This window comes from Adelges cooleyi, unplaced genomic scaffold, assembly GCF_023614345.1.
Source record: "Adelges cooleyi isolate 19-005CV unplaced genomic scaffold, UGA_ACOO_1.1 ACOO_flye_CR_arks_rails_tigmint_CR_PRNA_724, whole genome shotgun sequence".
Lineage (NCBI taxonomy): Eukaryota > Metazoa > Arthropoda > Insecta > Hemiptera > Adelgidae > Adelges > Adelges cooleyi.
Window position 1 is genome coordinate 122,135 of NW_026096431.1, and position 18,292 is coordinate 140,426.

The 18,292-nt window shown below is 28.8% G+C and overlaps 1 protein-coding gene and 1 long non-coding RNA gene across 3 annotated transcripts; one reads left to right on the plus strand and one right to left on the minus strand.

Moving 5' to 3' along the window:
• Window positions 1–4,280: 4,280 nt before the first annotated feature.
• Window positions 4,281–7,321, minus strand: LOC126845249 (ATP synthase subunit e, mitochondrial-like). Its single transcript, XM_050583870.1, has 3 exons — window positions 7,132–7,321; window positions 4,694–4,850; window positions 4,281–4,619 (listed from the first exon to the last, which is right to left on the minus strand). The coding sequence occupies exons 1-3, from the start codon at window positions 7,177–7,179 to the stop codon at window positions 4,570–4,572; spliced, it is 255 nt and encodes an 84-aa protein (XP_050439827.1). The 5' UTR covers window positions 7,180–7,321; the 3' UTR covers window positions 4,281–4,569.
• A 74-nt stretch (window positions 7,322–7,395) lies between these two features.
• On the plus strand, window positions 7,396–12,529 carry LOC126845250 (uncharacterized). 2 transcript variants are annotated; one of them, XR_007686744.1, is made up of 8 exons: window positions 7,396–7,548; window positions 8,616–8,817; window positions 8,947–9,211; window positions 9,776–9,852; window positions 9,922–9,979; window positions 10,048–10,241; window positions 11,742–11,785; window positions 12,303–12,529. It is a non-coding gene; the product is annotated as an uncharacterized LOC126845250 (long non-coding RNA). The 2 variants fall into 2 exon arrangements; XR_007686745.1 differs by having other exon boundaries at window positions 9,944–9,979.
• Window positions 12,530–18,292: the final 5,763 nt, after the last annotated feature.

An 18,292-nucleotide genomic window follows, 5' to 3' on the forward strand; every position in this document is an offset into this window, starting at 1 on the left:
GGCTTTTAAATAGTAAAATAAAACGGTTTTAACTTATATCTAGTATACACTGTATTAATTATCCAAGACAACTAATAGCTGTGTTTTGTACTCGTATAAAATATGTAGTTTTGTATTTTGAACGTTAGGTTATATTAAAAACATTTTTGTTATCCGTATTTGAATTATTTTTTTATGAACTAAGTATTATAACATTTATAAAAATGATCGAAGACGAGAGCTTCGCATGCACGAGCGTTGTACCTAAGACGGGCAACCAATGTGACAAGTAATTTCAAAAAATTATATTAGGAATTACTTACACCATACAAATACATTCCAAGAGTCGTAGGAAAACCTCAATTATTAACATAAGTTATATTTTAATCGTTTGAAAATCAAACAGCATGGCAGTAGTACAATTGAAAGTCGATCAAGTCGATAAAGATTATTATTTCAAATCTACGATAGAAATAGAAAAAATTCAAGTCTTAGCAGTCATGGAGGAAGAAGATGTGGACCCGATTTCTTATAGGTAGGCACATTTTTTCGTCTTAAGTGTGATAACGAGATATCACTTAAAGTTTTGTTTTTAGGAGTTAATTTTTTTAAATATTTATGTGTTTTATAAGTACATTAATATCAAGATAATGAGCTTGTTTTTTTTTAAATGTAACACTTTTCTTTCTTAGAAAGACTTTTTAAGTTAAGAATACCGTCATATCACTTTTTTACTTTTTTCGTCTAGTGTTGGAGAACAAAGCGTCGATAAAATTAAAATTGAAGCTGAAGAAGAGAATGGTTTTGATTGGTCTACTGGGTAAATTTATTTGTATAATCTATATTATTTTTTGGTACATTCATCAATACTAATCTAGCAAAATTTAGAATATGAAAACATTTAATTCAATAATCACCTACATTTCTATATACATAGTGCCATTCTAAATTTGAACTAAAATGTGATAAAACTTAATTAAATTAAGTACTGTTAATCAATGTTTTTTTTTTTTTATCTGGGTGGCATAATATGAATACACTACCTATCATCGTGGAATAGTGGATTCAAGTTAGGTTCCAGTCAAAAAATATTACTTTTGTTATATTTCGTAATTCAAAGGGTACAATAATATTGTTAACATATTTAAACAATTCAATACGAAAATAATGTTGTTTTAGCTCTACAACCAATACAGTAAAATACGACCGAACTTGCGTTGGAGAAGAGCCATCTACACTAACGAATGAAGAGTTGAATGAGATGCCTTTTCAGTGCGAAGTATGCCTAAGAACATTTGCTCTACTTTGTAATCTTAAAACGCACGAAAGGACACACACTGGAGAGAGGCCTTTTCAGTGCGAAGATTGCTTAAATACCTTTTCAGAATCTGGAAATCTTGAAAAGCACAAAAGGATCCACACTGGCGAGAAGCCATTTCAGTGTGAAATGTGCCTAAAAACATTTGCTCTTCGTTGTAATCTTAAAAGGCACAAAAGGACTCACACTGGAGAGAGGCCTTTTCAGTGCGAAATATGCTTGAAAACATTTTCACACTCTGGTAATCTAACAGAACACAAAAGGATTCACACTGGTGAAAAGCCATTTCAGTGCGAGGTATGCTTGGTGTCCTTTTCACAATCTGGACATCTTGAAAAGCACAAAAGGACACACACTGGAGATAGGCCTTTTCAATGCGAAGACTGCGTGAAAACCTTTTCAGAATCTAATGGTCTTATACGACACAAAAGGACCCACACTGGCGAGAAGCCTTTTCAGTGTGAAATGTGCCTAAGGACATTTGCTCGTCATAGTATTCTTAAAAGCCACAAACGTACACACACTGGTGAAAGGCCTTATCAGTGCGACGTATGCTTGAAAACATTTTCACACTCTGGTAATCTTATAAGACACAAACGGATTCACACTGGCGAGAAGCCATTTCAGTGCGAGATATGCTTTGTGTTCTTTTCACAATCTGATAATCTTAAAAAGCACAAAAGGACACACTGTCGAGTAGCCATTTAGAGTTAAAGCGTCTAAATAAAATATGAATTTGTATTATAGAATAATGTACAGTAAAATTTTACTTTATTGGTCAGAAATCTATCCTGTAAGATACTTAATTAGACCATCAGTTTATAAAATTCATCCTTTCTCCTATAAAACCGCGACAAACACTTAAAAAGTCGACATATTTTTTAACGTAAATTTACGGTTACCTTAACTTTTTTAAAAATAGTCGTATTAATTCCAAATTTGTGTAGAATATTTTTTAAACCTAGTACTACCGATAAACATTTACAACCTCTAAACAATATCGTCCCCGATAAAAATCACCCGGTATAATGATCATTTGTTCAATTACATTTACTTTGGCTTTAGATCTAATGAAGAACACAAATGTGGAATGGGGAGAGGTTTGAGATTTTTGCTTGATAAAGTAAATGTTCTAATTTTTATTGAATTGTTTATCTATTTATTCACTAATTAGTTCTCTTCGAAGTATCTATGCCTATCCGTGTTCATCATGGTTAGGCACTAAGAACATAGTGGTATTAATGCACCTCCCCACTCTAACCCTAATCAAAATATTAGCATAATCTTCAATAAAGGTGGTTTTGAGCTATTAATCATATTTTAAAATAGGTATGAACAAGTAAACGAAATTACAATTAAAATAAAAAACCATGGGTAGATGATAAGATTCTAAAAGATATTGGAGAAAGTAGGTACAAAAATTCCAAAGATAATCAGGAAATAAGAAAATATAAAGAAAACTTAAAAACAAAAGAAGCAAGGGAGAAATGACTGGAAGATAAATTTCAGGATGTAGATCTATTAATAAAAGGAAACAAAATGGACCAAGCGTTCAACACAATAAAGAAAGTTGTCAGTGGACAAACAAAAACTGACATCAAAATAAGAGACACAAATGGAAATCTACTTATGGTCATCGAAGACATTGCTAGAAGATGGAAACCATATAGGTGCAACATAGATGCTATATAGATATATAATAAATGAAACGAATAAAGAACCTTGAGTCAAATGATACACTCAGCTAAAATCCTCGTAAAAATTATAGATAACCGAATAGAGCATAAAATTGAAAGGCAGTTGAGTAATGATCAATTTGGATTTAGAAGAAACAATGGAACTGGATAAGCTATCTTGGACTCTGAAGAACATTAATCAAAAAGCAGGTAGAATTTAACAAAGATATATTTTTATTTATTGACTTAGAAAAGCATTTGACACAGTTCGCTGGAAAGAACATTTTGAAACGCTAGAAGAAAAATTTGAAAAACAATCAGCTGTAAAACGAGTGTCAGACAAGTCCGCAACTGCCAAAATTAAAAACGCTGTATAACAAGGGTGTCCACTGTCAGCAATATTATTCAATATGTATTATGTATAGCAAAGAAGCTAGCTGGTAATAGAAATGAGTGGAGAAACTGCAAAACTAACCTTAGGGTTGATCACACTATAAAAAAATATATATACATACCTATTTTAATTACTTATAGTATATTATTAAGAATATAGTGTATAAATAAAATATTGTTAAGTATTTGTGTTCATCATTTTGATCATTTGAGAGCCAAACGTGAATACAAAATTATTTTGCGGCAAAAAGGGGACTTGTTAAAAACTTCATCATAGTGTCAACAAGTAGATGTTCGTTTTAATTTAAAAAACAAAAATCAACTGCCAATACACATTATTATTGAATAAAAAACACATTGTTTTCTGTTTTGTTGTAATTTCAAATTGCTCCTATTTAAGTGGCAATACCTATTGTTTCTTTCAGAGATCAAGATTAAGATTTGAGTATTGTGAAAATCACAAAAAGGGAAGAAATCTCTCTTCAAGGAATAAACCTTAAGAAGAAATTTAAAAAAAAATCTACAAATGTTAAAAATTGTTATCAGCTTTGAATATTTTGAAGAAAAATCGTTTGTCGAGCAACGCGTAACTCATTCTTTGCAGAAAACTCCTCAATCAAATTTTGTTTAAAAAAATTAAGGCTAAAGTCGTTTCTCAATGTAAAATATTAAGCTTGAAAAAATGTACATATTATATTATCTTGAATTATTTTGAATGTGTGATACGAATAGAAACTTTTTAGTAAAAGTTACATTGTATTTTCTGTTTTTTTATTTTAATATGTTGAAAAATTTATTACAATAAAAACTGAAGAGAGTAATTATAATGAAAAAATTATCAATTAATTATAATAACCCCTTCTTAGCTTCTTTACAATAAGCAAAGTGACTAACGACAATTTACTATACAATAATTAAATAGTTTACAAGTTTTATTGGATTCTATAAAACACAACTGATTTTGAATAATTATTCTACGTAGGACAACTGAACACACTCTTTATAATAATGTATAAACCAGTTTACAATACAATAATTAAATAGTTTACACGTTTTCATTGGATTCTATAAAACAAAATTTGATTTTTAATGAGAATTCTACGTAGGACAACTAAACACACTCTTTTCGTTGAAGGTATCAAAGGTATAAACAAATATAAGAAGAAATATTTTTGGATTTTTGTAAAAATGTCGTTTTCAAATCTACGATTCTTTGACCGGGTTCATGATGGCGTCCAAACCTTTCATCTCCTCTGAAAGATGAAACGTTTCAATTAAAAAATGTACACACACAGTAAGAAATAGTAATTTTTTATTAATTATTTACCTTCAGCAAACTTTGCCTTTTCTATTGCTAGTTTTGCTTCTCTTTCTGCCTTTTTCTTATGACGTTCCTCTCTGGTTTTGTCTTCGCTTCTTTGCAAGAAACTGTGTCTAGTGATTCCGTAACCAATACCCAATATCAGCATGCTGTAACGGCCAAACTAAACAATACAACGATTAAATTAATTTCCATAATTCAAATTTTTAACTGCCTAGTTTAATAATAGTTCATATAAGCCAATAGTAAAAGCATAAAAGTATAATACTATAATAGTAATTAACAGGGTTTCGTTAATTAATTTTCTTAATAAAGGATTTTTTTAATTATTCATTACTTATTTTCCTAGTTAGAATATAATAAAACAAATTTGCAGGACAATGTACTTAAATAATTGAAATAAAACTTTTAAGCTGACCACATTTTATGTGATAAAATGTATGCTAATTTTATCTACATGTAACAGTAAACCACTCTTCTTCTCCAATTGAAATTATTTATAACTATAGACAAACTCAGTGTAGTTTGTAATGACAAAATATGGATAATGTAATAATAATGATTGTTCTTGTTAACTCTTTGTGGAACTGATCATATTTTATGTTGGTTTTATCTGCACAAACTCTTAATCAACGCTATTTCCCCTTCTAAAAATGTAAATTGCTCATCAACGAGTTTATTTATATTAATAAAAATACTTTTGCAATTAGCTATATTGAACAATTAAAAACCGTGTATTGTAAATATATTATACAATATGTATCATATACACTGACATACACAATGCATATCTATTTATTCACACATCTATCTATGTTATTTAAAATGTTATCAATTTCTCGGAGAAAATAATTTAAAAACGTTATTCGTTATAATATTCTCGGGGAAAACAAAATTATAACGTTATTCCTATTGTTCCAGACACAATAATAAAAACAAAACGTCATAGCAAATACCTTCTCAGCTCACATCAAAGATAAACTAAAATAAACTGATGATTTTTATCATAACGCGGTCGAGTCATTGGCACTTTGTAAGCGGCAAACTAGTTTGTAAATAATGTCGTTTCAATAGAAAATATTGGAATATAATTAAAAACCCTAAAACAATGACAACATTTTTTTGCTTTCAGATGTTTCTAATTTTTGAGTATAAATTTCAAGTGCAAACTTTTAGGTTTGTGTAGGTAAAGAGAAAACGTGCAGTAAGGACATGACTTGGGCTGTCGCTTAAAACCCTTAGTGGTCAACTATCCAGGATCAAGCAGCAACAGACTAAGCTTAACCTCAAGTGCCAAGTGACAACTGAGGTGACCACTTTGCCACACTATGCTACTAATTATTAGTTTTTAACTACTAAGCGTCATAGATTAAAAAATAAAGTCAATCACAAAGTTTGGTTAAAGGCATTTCGGGACCTAGAAATTCGGTAAAATACCAAATTGTTAGATCCGACCATTCCTTGTTTTTTGGGTACCTCGGTAGAGAATTATACTAAAAACAAAACTAAAGAGTAGTTTTGATAACAATAGTGATAATACACAATTTACAAGCCAAAATATTATACTATTTAATACATTTAAAAAAGTTTAAGGTAAGCCCACAAATTAAAAATTTGGGTATTCAAAAATTATAAGCCAAACAAGATGAAGTAAGCACAGAAGTAGGAACAGATTATAGAAGAGATGAGGTAGTCAAAAGTCTAAGAAAATTATTCATACATCCCAAATATTGATAAGGCAATAGAATATCCTAAAAATATATTTTACCTACATTAAATAAATCAAGAAATCAATTCAGCGATTAAAACGTCATTCTAAGTCCTCACACAGTAATAAAAACATTCTCCGCTCCTTGATATAATTGAAACGTTATACTTTTGTCTACCTATTGAGCAGGCCAACGACCTTCATATGACATTTAAAGCGATTATTATTTATAAATAAAAAAGTTTTCAAATATAATAACTATACAAACTATTATGTTACAATATACTTTAAAATAAGTTTTAATAGACATTATACACAGGTATAAATATAAATATTTATACCTAGTATGTTTTTCTATTACTATATTATTTTAATTATTCGAGTTAATTTCATACAACAATTCCATTTGCATTTATATTACATAAAGCTATCGAATAAATTTAGAAATATAATATTATGATCGGGTGCATATTTATGCGAGTACCTATTAATTAAATTATAAGCTTATCATTATAAAAATGATTACGAACGGAAATTTTGAACGACAACAACAAAGCGTCGCAACATAGTTTAAACATTTGGCAAGTTTATTTCAACAACACATTATTATAAAGCACAAAATATAAACCCTGTCAACTGGTAAATGTAATATTATAAAACAACTAATCGGATGTATCGCAAGTCACAATACACCTATTTGTGTGAGTTTCAATAACAATAGAATTTATTAACTTACTCTGATTAAAGGCGAAACGTTAACCGGGGCTTTAAAATCTCTCACCATGATGAAGGTCTTATATTATTCTATAGTTGAAAACGTAATTGGAAAAGTTTAAAGAAACCAAATTATTATTATTATTGGAGATAGTAAAGACAAAACCGAATAAATTGCAGTATTCCAAATTGCAATCCTACCACAGAATTGATAAAAGGTTTTATCTAATCTGTGATATTGGCGCAAAATAAAATATGAAATTATTTATTGTGATAATAGTGTATGTGTATGCCTCACGGTCTTATATTATATGTAAATTAATTTTTATTCTACATTTTACTTAATTCATTCATAAACAATAATTAAAGTATTTTTCTTACATTCGTTTCTATGGGTGATTTGAGTTGTAGAGTGAGATTTGCCAACAGAGGTGTAATAGTAAGTACCTACCGAGTAACATAATGGTTCTATTTATTTATTTAAAAAAATCAATTAGAGTATTCTACAGTTTACGACTTGGGCATTAAATTTTTTTAATATTTAAATTATTTTCATACATTCGTTGTTGACTTAATAAGTTGTAGAGTTAGAAGTGCCATCGGTGATCGTAGGGACGATAGTTGATGAGAAGTTACGTAAAGGTTTCGACTGCGTTTTTTTTTTCTTGTTAATTGTGAGTTCTATTTACATTTAGTGTGAATAGTATATATTATTGATATGGCGTGTACTGTTAAAATTGTTTTATAGTTTTTCTTTTTACTATCTGTAATTTTTTTACCTGACCAATCTAATCATTTTCTCTGTTTTATATATTACAAAGAAGAATATAATAACAATCGATGAGATGGCAAAAGTCAAGTAACATTCAACATTTAACCAACTGAGACAAGTATTAGTTATGTACGCTGACACGGTACGGGTGTTAGTAGTAATATTTTCGTTGTAAATGTTATTACTAACGCCCGTATTGTATTGGCGAATAGAAATAAAATTTGTCTCGGTTGGCTAACTGAAATAAGTGTAATCAGTAACATAAGTATATATTCATATTTTTTTGGCCCCCTAGGGCACTTGCCCCCTTGGAACGGCCTTGGTTGTGGGTAAAGCAGCAGTGTGTTTGACGCTCACTGTCATCAGTTTGACACTCTCAGGAGGAAAATAGTATTTCATATTGTTTAGAAAAACAATAACTTCTATGTTTGTATTATTTAGTAAAGTTAGGTAGTGTAATATTTTATTTTTTAACGAATTTCGATTTTTTTTTTTTACTGATTATAACAACTAATTCAAATGCCAAAAATTGTAATCATGATCATCTATTACGGATTAAGTGTAGAACAGCTTCTAAGTTTTTGAATTTCTTGTGGAAAATTGTTTTGCTCTATTTTGCAAAAAAAAAAAGTCTGCTTCCACTCACGTTTTATTTAAATGTGATTAGACCCAGACTGTAATTATAAAATCGTTAATTTTTGTACTAATTTTTGAAAATATGCTTTGTCTGTTAGAGTAGGTACAAGTGATAAATTAACCAAAAACAAAAGTTAAAATAGACTTTTATAACTGAGACACCGAGACACTACTACAATGGCATACTACAATGGTAACGAAGCAATACGGTCTGGATAATTTTACTGGGAGTTAGATGAGGAGGAGGAGGCGAGGATATTCGTCGAGGGATGAAAGGGAATACTGTTTCCAAAGACTCGAGTAACCCACTAACTAATATATTATATCAAATCAATAATTTGTAAATAATATATATATATATATATATATATATATATATATATATATATATATATATATATATATATATATATATATATGTATAATTAGTGATCCGGAATTAAACAATTTGGAATTAGATAGCGAGATGGACAAAGACTGCTCTTGCCCACTAAAAAGACAGCGACCACATTCCGACTGAGGAGGACGATACCACGGGGCCATGATCAAAGTAGAAAAAAAAACAATGACGTAAAAGAGGAATTTTTTGAAGCCTTAGTGAAAAAAGCAGTACCGAGAATCATATTGCAAAATCATTCAAAAGTTTTCTGACAAACCATACCTATCAGGAAACGATTGACAGAGATGTATGTAAGTAATGTGATTTTTATAGTTAAATATTTGAATTACATTTTGTTATTAAATAACAGTATGCAGCCTAATGATGTTCGTCCTAAGACTTAAATAGTAGTTCTCATTTTTATACAGATACCACCAACTCTTTTGCGACATATTAGGCTGATAATTTTACGTTTGATATTTTTTTTGAGTCCCAATTGAATAATATGTCTGAGGTGTTCAAATTGTGTGTGCATCTCGCAAGAGCGTTGCGTGAATAGGTTAAGGGAGCCATGTAGGTTATCGATTTACATACACCATAGTGAAAATTAATAATTTGATAGCCGTTAAAATATTTTAAAGACACAAAGGAGCCTGTGGAATGAAAAAGTTTGAATACCACTGAAATGTATGTATTTACTTGGTGAAAAACCCAACTGTCCAAATACTTAAATTGTTAACTTTTGTAACTTAACATAAAGTAACATACTTTATGATACTAAGTCATGTCTGTTTAATTAATCTTAAGCCAAATTTTTAAGTTAATTATTATTATATACTAGTATTATTTATTATAATTTTTTTTTTTTTTTTTTAATAGTATCGTTGTAGTATACTCAGTCTATTCTACTTCAGTTCTAGCCACCTGCCACTGTAAGACCGCGAAAGAGACAAAAGGTAGCTTATTTAAAAACTTAAATAAAAAATATAATACTAATAGAACTATACGTATAAATAAAATTACAGCTATAAAAAAAAATGTGATTAGAGAGGGTATACTCGTTAGCCGACGACGACGTAGAGGGTAAGTACATCAACCTTGGTGCGAGTGAGAGTGTATAAAACTAAGTTGACCAATTACATTATCACCAGATCTAACGATGACTTCGGAGGAGAGCGGATCGTCAACCACGTGGAGTGTGGTGGATCTGACGGAACTAACCGATAGCGACGCGGAAAGCTGCGAATCATCATAATTACTCTAACGGATGAAGAGTCTGAAAGTTGTAGTACCGACGATGACGACATCGATGGTGATGATGACACCGATCGAAAGGGTTAATGAGGTAAATTAATCACAACGTTAACTTTGTAATTTATATTGAAATGTACAGCAATGGTTTATATCAATAAAACAATTTTTTTTTAAAGTTTTCACTAGAAACAAACACACTTTTCGAAATACTTCAAAGTGCAAGGATAGATTATATATACGCCCTAGTCTGATTGATAATGAGTCAATCCTGGATCGACTTAAGTCCATTACATACAAATTCGATCCAAACACCGAATCGCCTTATGCTTTATCACTACAAAATATTAAGATAGTATCTAAACTAGCTTTATATTATTCTAACGACCGATTTGTACTAAAAATAGTATTTTCTTTGGCGTATGATGAAACTTTAGATGTTTTTCATATAAAACCTCATCCTGTCTGTATTAACCATAATTGTGCTTTTATCAAGCCTAAATTCCATTACATAGTTATGACAACCTCGCGAAAATTATATTTAACTTTTGAAAGAATCGATCAAGTAGAATGTCAACTGACTAACGAATTTAGATTATATCCAGAAATATATCCATTACATCTAACCTCAATAAAACCTTTATGCGAAGCCTTATTGTTTCAAGAGTTAGACACAGCTCCATAAAAACATAAAAACAGCTTTTTTGAATGGAAATGAAAATAAAAATGTTTTTTATTACAATTAAATCATTTATGTTCTTATAATACATTATTAACTCATTTAATTAATTTCTTAACATTTTAATTATCACAACAATTTAGGTATGATGTGTCCTCAATATATTAACATAACATAATTATGTTTAAATATATACGTATGCATTGTTTTAACTAGACCACTTAACATGCATACAACTAAGTTAAACTTTTATTAGTTTAATTTATTTTTTTACACCCTAATGTAATGATAACGACGTTTTTACATTTTATTGTTTAATTACTAAACAAATTTTCAGATTGCAAAACAACCTTGTTTTAGTAATAAATGTTTATATTCAATTACATTTTCTTCTTGTCATTACTATGTTTCTTTTTATTGACAACTAGTACTAACATTGAATAATAATTCACATATCTTCTTGGATTAATACATTTTTAAACCACCTTTTTCAATGACTTTTTCAATAAACTAACAAATAAACTTGTTTTATAGAAACTTCGTCATCGTCGATTCTGAGTTCATGAACTTGAACCCAGAAGAGACTCTCTTAGTCTCCGGAGTCATATCTAATTCTCTGGACCGATACGAGATATTCCATTTAACAGGACACCCAATCATCCATAAGAGGTGGTTTATTCGACCTCTTGATAAACTTATCGACTATCCTATATTCGTTGAAGAATGTCAACGAATATTCGGTAAAACCAAAGATTTGCTAACCACAAACTTTATCCCATTTTAGCCCAACTGTATGACAGCTTGTATATGCCACTTAATAACTTGAACGTTAACTTTATACAGTAATCTTAAGCCAAATTTTTTAAGTTAATTATTATTATATACTAGTATAATTTTTTTTTTTTTTTTTTATAGTATCGCTGTACTTCAGTTCTAACTTCTACACTGTCACTGCCACTGTAAGTATTATATTGACTGTAGTTTTTTACTCACATTTTATGGCACAACCGAACGGCACATTTTGTTTAACAGACCACGAGAGAGCTCGATTATTTAAAAATTAAAAAAAAAAAAAAATACTAATAGAATTAGGCGAACAAAAAAAAAGCGATTATAAAAAAAAATATGGAGATATATAAAAAAACATGAACCAGATAATAAAATATATAGAATGTTTAAAACTATTATTAAAACTATTGAAGAAAATATTTTTAAAAAAAAATATTAATTATTAGTTTTTTTTTTAATTTTAATGTATATTTAGAAGGTTTGGGTTTTTTTTATATAGTAAATGTTAAGACATATTACAATAAATAATTTAAGAGAACTAATTATTAAGTACTTAAGTTTGTTGATTATTAAAACATACCTATATAAATTTGTAATAAACATTGTTTTTTTTTTTTTGTGCTACCTATTTGTAATTTAATTGTAAACTTTCATATAAATATACAATCAAAAAAATGTTCTTCATAGTTTTCAAAATGTCACAAACCAAAACCCCAAATTATTCCAAGAAGGTGTGTATAAATTGTCCTTTAAACGCGGACCATACAATTCTGGCAAAAAAAAAATACATATATGGGATATATGGGAGGTGGTTGTTGACGCGGTCTTCAGAATAAAAGAAGATTGGGAGGATGAGACAAGTTCCGGCATTAGTTAACCGTGTTAATGTTTATTCCCCTATGTTTTGGCTTGTATAATTGGTTTTTGTTTTTTTTTTTTTAAATATTAGCTGTTAATTTATAAAATAAAATGTGGATAATGCAGCACCTTGCTTTATAGTATAGATTGATTGTGTACCGGAATTAAATGTGTTTTCTTTTGTTAAACTATACAATATCATTCAAATATATATATATAAATACTCTGTGTATTATGTAGGTACTAAATAAAGTACGGTGTATCATCCCTCCAGTCAACCTACAACTATTTCACAGTTTTTTGATACTATATCACATTTGTTTAATTTTGTTTCACAGTTGAAATGAGAAATATTACGAAACAGATGCGTCTCGATACAGTAGGAAATGGTTTGGAAAAAATAGAATCATTTAGAAGGAGACGTTCAAAAACATATTTTTCAAAAAACTTGTTGAAGTTGTTAGACTTGACCACATTTGTTTAAATACGCCACATCTTTTTTATTATCAAAAGTCAAAAAAGAATGTCAAAACACTTAAATTAAATTAAATTTATACCTTAATTGTGTATAGGTACGACAATTTAATAAGCTTTGAAATAAGAGATATTGCCAGTCAACCTACAATTTTTTTTACCTCGTCTAAGTTAATTAAAGAAAAAATAATAATATGTTGTTAGTATAATAATAAACTTGCGTCTTACAACACTCTTAAAATAAAATATTTCTTATTACTTCAAATTATCTTGCATTGAAACAAAAATCAATTCATCACAATATTGTTTATAAATATTCAACAGAAATAATAATTGTTTTATGTAAAATAATGAATTAATTGCGTGGAGTAGGTACTATTATTTCACAAGTAACATGGTTATTTGTAATAAATTAGAAATACTGTTTTTTTGGAAATAACTTAAAAATAATAGATAAATGAAAAATGCACCTGCTTTTCAAAAGTAGGCATTTTATTCAAAGTAATAAAACAATAAATAGTTTTTTTGAAGAAAAAAAATGTTTATTTATGAAATTGTAAAATACTAAACAAATATTCAAATTTTTATCTTTTTTTTGGTATTTGTTAGATCATTATCAACTTTTAAAAGTTGAGTGAAAACTTATTTTCAAAGTTTTAAATTAATGACAGGAGGGTGGAGTACGGTTGAATACTTTGTGCAGATAAAAATAACTAGATAGTTATTCAAAACTGCGGTAATCGACCGGTCAATATTTTCAGCAAATTATTCTTGATTAAAAAAACTAGTAAAATATATACCCCACCATTTAAGTTTCGAAAATCGATAAAGCTCTGGAAAACTATACATAAAAAAATATGAAAATTTAAATTATTATTATCTAATATTGCAATGTAGCTTGAACAATAATGTTTTTAAAAAGAAAAACTTAAATTTAATCAGAAAACTGATTAGAGGGCGTCGAGGGGATTGCATGCGGTCTGTTTTTAGAAATTTTAGATGAAAAAGCCAGACAAAATGTCGACTACTTAAGATTTTAATTCTGCAAAGACATCCGAGTTCTTTGGCAACTTTGCTAGGTAATGCAGGTTTACAGATTACTATTATTTTTTATAAAAAAAGAATTGGGTTTTAATGTTGAACAAATTGTAAACTTAATTTATTTAATTAATTACAAGAAACTGAGATTTTCAAATGAAAATCGGCTTCCTACATGACATAGTAAAGTAGGTAGTCAAAGAATTCGAATATTATTACAGAATTGAATTTGGACCGTCCCGTGTAGTGGACATTTTGCCTGGCTTTTTGGTCTAAAATTAACCAAAATGGCTAGAACAAATAATAAAACAAATTTTAGAACAAACTAAAAGTGGTACACTGAAGCTTATGCAAATGCAACCAGTAAATTAATTAACATAATCGAAATGTATTAAAACTTCTTAATTTTATATATATTGCCTATACAAAACTCCTTAAAATCAGACCGCATGCGATGACCTAAAAGTGAATCGACCGGTATATTACTACATAATATAAACTTAAAAAACCTCTAAAGTAACACACAAGTTAACTAAAAAGCAAAAATATTATTGTTTTATAATTTTTAAGTCGATGCCGAGTAAAACATAAAAATTATTATGTTTAGTACAACACAGATGACCGCACACAGCAAGGTATATCATTTTGCTGTGTTTTACTTGGCACCGACTTCAAACAATTAATAATTACATTATATAATAAACAATAATTTCTCAATTATATTGAAGGGAACGACAAATGAGAATTAAATTGTCGTATAAAATATTTTTTTTTTTGCTTTTTAGTTGACTTTTAGTGTTTTTTTTTATGCGTTATTATTTTTTATTGTTACTACTATTATCATCGTCTTTCCATTGCATTACACTGCGTGTTTCGCCGTAAACGTCATACCTACAAAAAAAAAAAAAAAAAACAATACATATCTAACCACCGATTATCTTTAATATTCGTGTGTCCCACTCGCTCCCTCTATATGGTATAAACGGGTCGAGTGCACGATACCGGATTCTCCATCGGGTCTCCCACTCTTTACAATACATTTTACCTGTATTATTATACAGGTACGGTTTTTTTTTCACCGACGTTTACGACACGGTAGTATTATTCATTTTTTATTTGTTTTAACGATTACACGTTAAAACAAATGGCGACGATGGAAATAACCGAAGGGAAAAATCATCAATTGTGCTATTGCAAAAAATTCGGGCCGTTTGTCTACGGTTTAATAAATGTCGTTTCTTCAGGTTCTATCCGCTAAAATGTTCTTAAAGATTATCCCGAAATAATAAGGAAGATGCAAATAGTTTATAGTATTGATGTACAAGAGGCTGTATGCGAATTCGCAGTAAAACCCGTAGATATCCGCTAATTAAAAATAATTAACAATTTGATAAATATCCAACAAAAACAGTGAAAAAGGGCCAAGTGTCAGACCAATGTAGATATAACTACTTTGATTGTCTGACTTTTTTGGGAGGAAATCTGAACCTTTTTTCTTCTGAGTTATCTCCTTCCTATCACCCACGTAACTCCTAAGTGAGTACATTAATTGATAATGATGTTTTATGTTTCATTTAGAAACGAGCCAATTGTTAAGAAATACAAATAAAAGAGCAGTATTGCTCATGAAAGCACGAGTAAAGTGATGTTATGAACTAAAGAAATAGCAGAATTATAATTGTTTTAATTTTGTATTTGCTTATGAATTTTGAAATTAAAGTGTATTCTTTTATACCTTGTTTGCCTTCTTTTTAAATAAAAGTGAAGTGGCTTTACCTGGTTGCTATATTTGGTCTAACAATTTAGTCAATGATACAAAAGCTCATTCGAAAGTAGATAAAATATTTAAATAAATTCTATATTTATTTGTTAAAATTTGTGTAAAATTCACAAATTTAACTTCTAAAACAAGGTGAACCAAATACTTTCTCATTGAACTTTAGACGCAATTGAACATCGTTTTCGTCTAAGATACAGCTATGCCAATATATTGTATTTTTTTATTTTTTTTATTATTTATTATAAATTTAAACTATGCTAAGCGAGTAGGTACTCTAAATCAGATGTAGTAGAAATATCATCTTACAACGTAAAAAATATATTTTTATTCCCTGGTATCGTAGAAGGTCAGCAAAACTTTGGATCCACAATCATGATGACAATGATTGTCTTATTGACGGAAGAATGTCCTAGGTACCTTGGTATCAAACTCGACAGGAGTTTTAGACAACAAAATAAACATCAAAACTAGTTATCGACCAGTCAACATTTTCAACAAATCAGTCTTAATTTTAAAAAGTTAATTAAATATATTTGTTACCATTTAAGTTTTTATAGTTGATACTTGACCTTTGGGGAAAAGTAAAAAGATAAAAATTTTAATATTGTCTAACATTGTAAAACAACATAAACAAAAGTGTCTCCACCAAGGAGAATTACAAAATTGCAATTATCTCAAGAGAAAAAAATCAGTGTCTTATCTATATAAGAATTATTGTAAAAGGTCTCAAGGCCATTTTCTTTTTTCACTCTTCTGAGAGCTTTTTCAGGAAGTGAGGTCGAGGATAGTTACTCTATTAGGGGACTGAAATGAGAGATAAAAATAAAATGGAAATTGGTCTGGTGAGATAACTGGTTATGTGTAGGTATTTTTGCAGGTCTTTGTGTAAGTTTGTACAAAAATTACAAAAATAGTATAGTGATACCAAAAGGAAGAGGTTGTTAGTCTCGGCTCGAGGACTGTACTATCAACTAGGTAAATCCGTTTCAAAAAGTCAATTAAATTCAAAAACGTTATTGTTTTAGTTTCAATAGTAGATAGCGCTCTGGTTAATACTAAAAAAAGATAAAATGTTTTCGATAGGTACCTAACTGTATATTATTATTATAAAATAACGTTTATAAAAGTATGTTCAAAGTGAAAAACTACAAAATTATAAATATTTCGAAGATGAAAACAGTGTGAAATGGGTCACCCTGTACAATGTACTTGAATTAATTTAAATCAGTAGGTAAACGACGTGGGATTTGCATGAAGGCGGTGTTGTTTTCGTTATTGAAATCGAAACGTTCTATAAACGGTTATGTGTAAAAAAAAACCGCACGGAAACGTTGTATAATATATTATTATTGATGTTAATATTGTATTATATTCCATAAAATAAAATAAAAAGAGGTTTCCGTATGTTATTTGGATACACGATTATACTTATATTGTTATTCTTTCAACGTTACATTTGCCCGCGACAATCATATTGTTGCCTAAACAGTGTGTAATTTTAGAAATGTAATAAGATAATTTCCTTCTTATAATTTTTAAAAATTACAAGACTTGGAACAAACAACCAGGCATGTCCGTTTTTATTAAAAATCGATATTTCGTGGAATATTATTCATAGAAATGAACACTGAATTTCACAGAATTCATTCCAAAGATAATACAAACGCATTTTTCTGCGACAATGAGACAAAGAATTTCATTTTGATAGTCTTAAACAATTAAAAAAATTGGACAATGTGGTGAAAATATGGTAAAAATTGTGTTTTTCTAGTTTTGCAGTGGATACGATTATAGTTGATCGTTTCCCAAAATTATCGTTAGTAACCTGTAAATTTAATAAAGAACACAACTTTTAAGAAATTAATTTTTTGTGACAAAAAAATATATTAATTGTAGATTGTGACCAACTGGTTAAATATGGTTTTAAAAATCAATCAGCAATTGGTTATAGTTCGATTTAAATTATAATTACCCCTAATGGCCAATTTTTTTATGTAGTTTCAACTATCAGGATTTTGGAGAAAATAAGTAAGGAAGTATATATCTTAAAAAAAATGATGTTTATGACATCTGGTAGATAGGTAGCAATTTCTTCAATAACTATAGGATGCCAACTCAATGAAATAGATTGTTTCTAACAAAATACAATTATTTAATAAACATCATGATGAGCACTGAAGAGTTTTATGTCAAAATAAGTTTTTTTTTTGTTATTCTAGGTTAATAAAACAATTGCAAAACAAAATTTAATATACATATTTTCTCAGCTAAGAATATTCTAGTTAATATAAAAAAAAAATATTATATTAAAAAAAACTGAACCTATATACAGGGGATTAAAGGAATGAAGGAAAAATACTAACGATTTAAAAAAAAACCATTATCTTCTCAGCTAAGTATTTAAATCCCAGTAAGTACCTGATACACACACAGTATAAAACCATTGTTAAGTGGATTGAAAGCTGTCTGTTTTTTTATTACTTTTTAAACTGAAAAGCCTGAAAAATTACGATTACTTAGGTTGGTC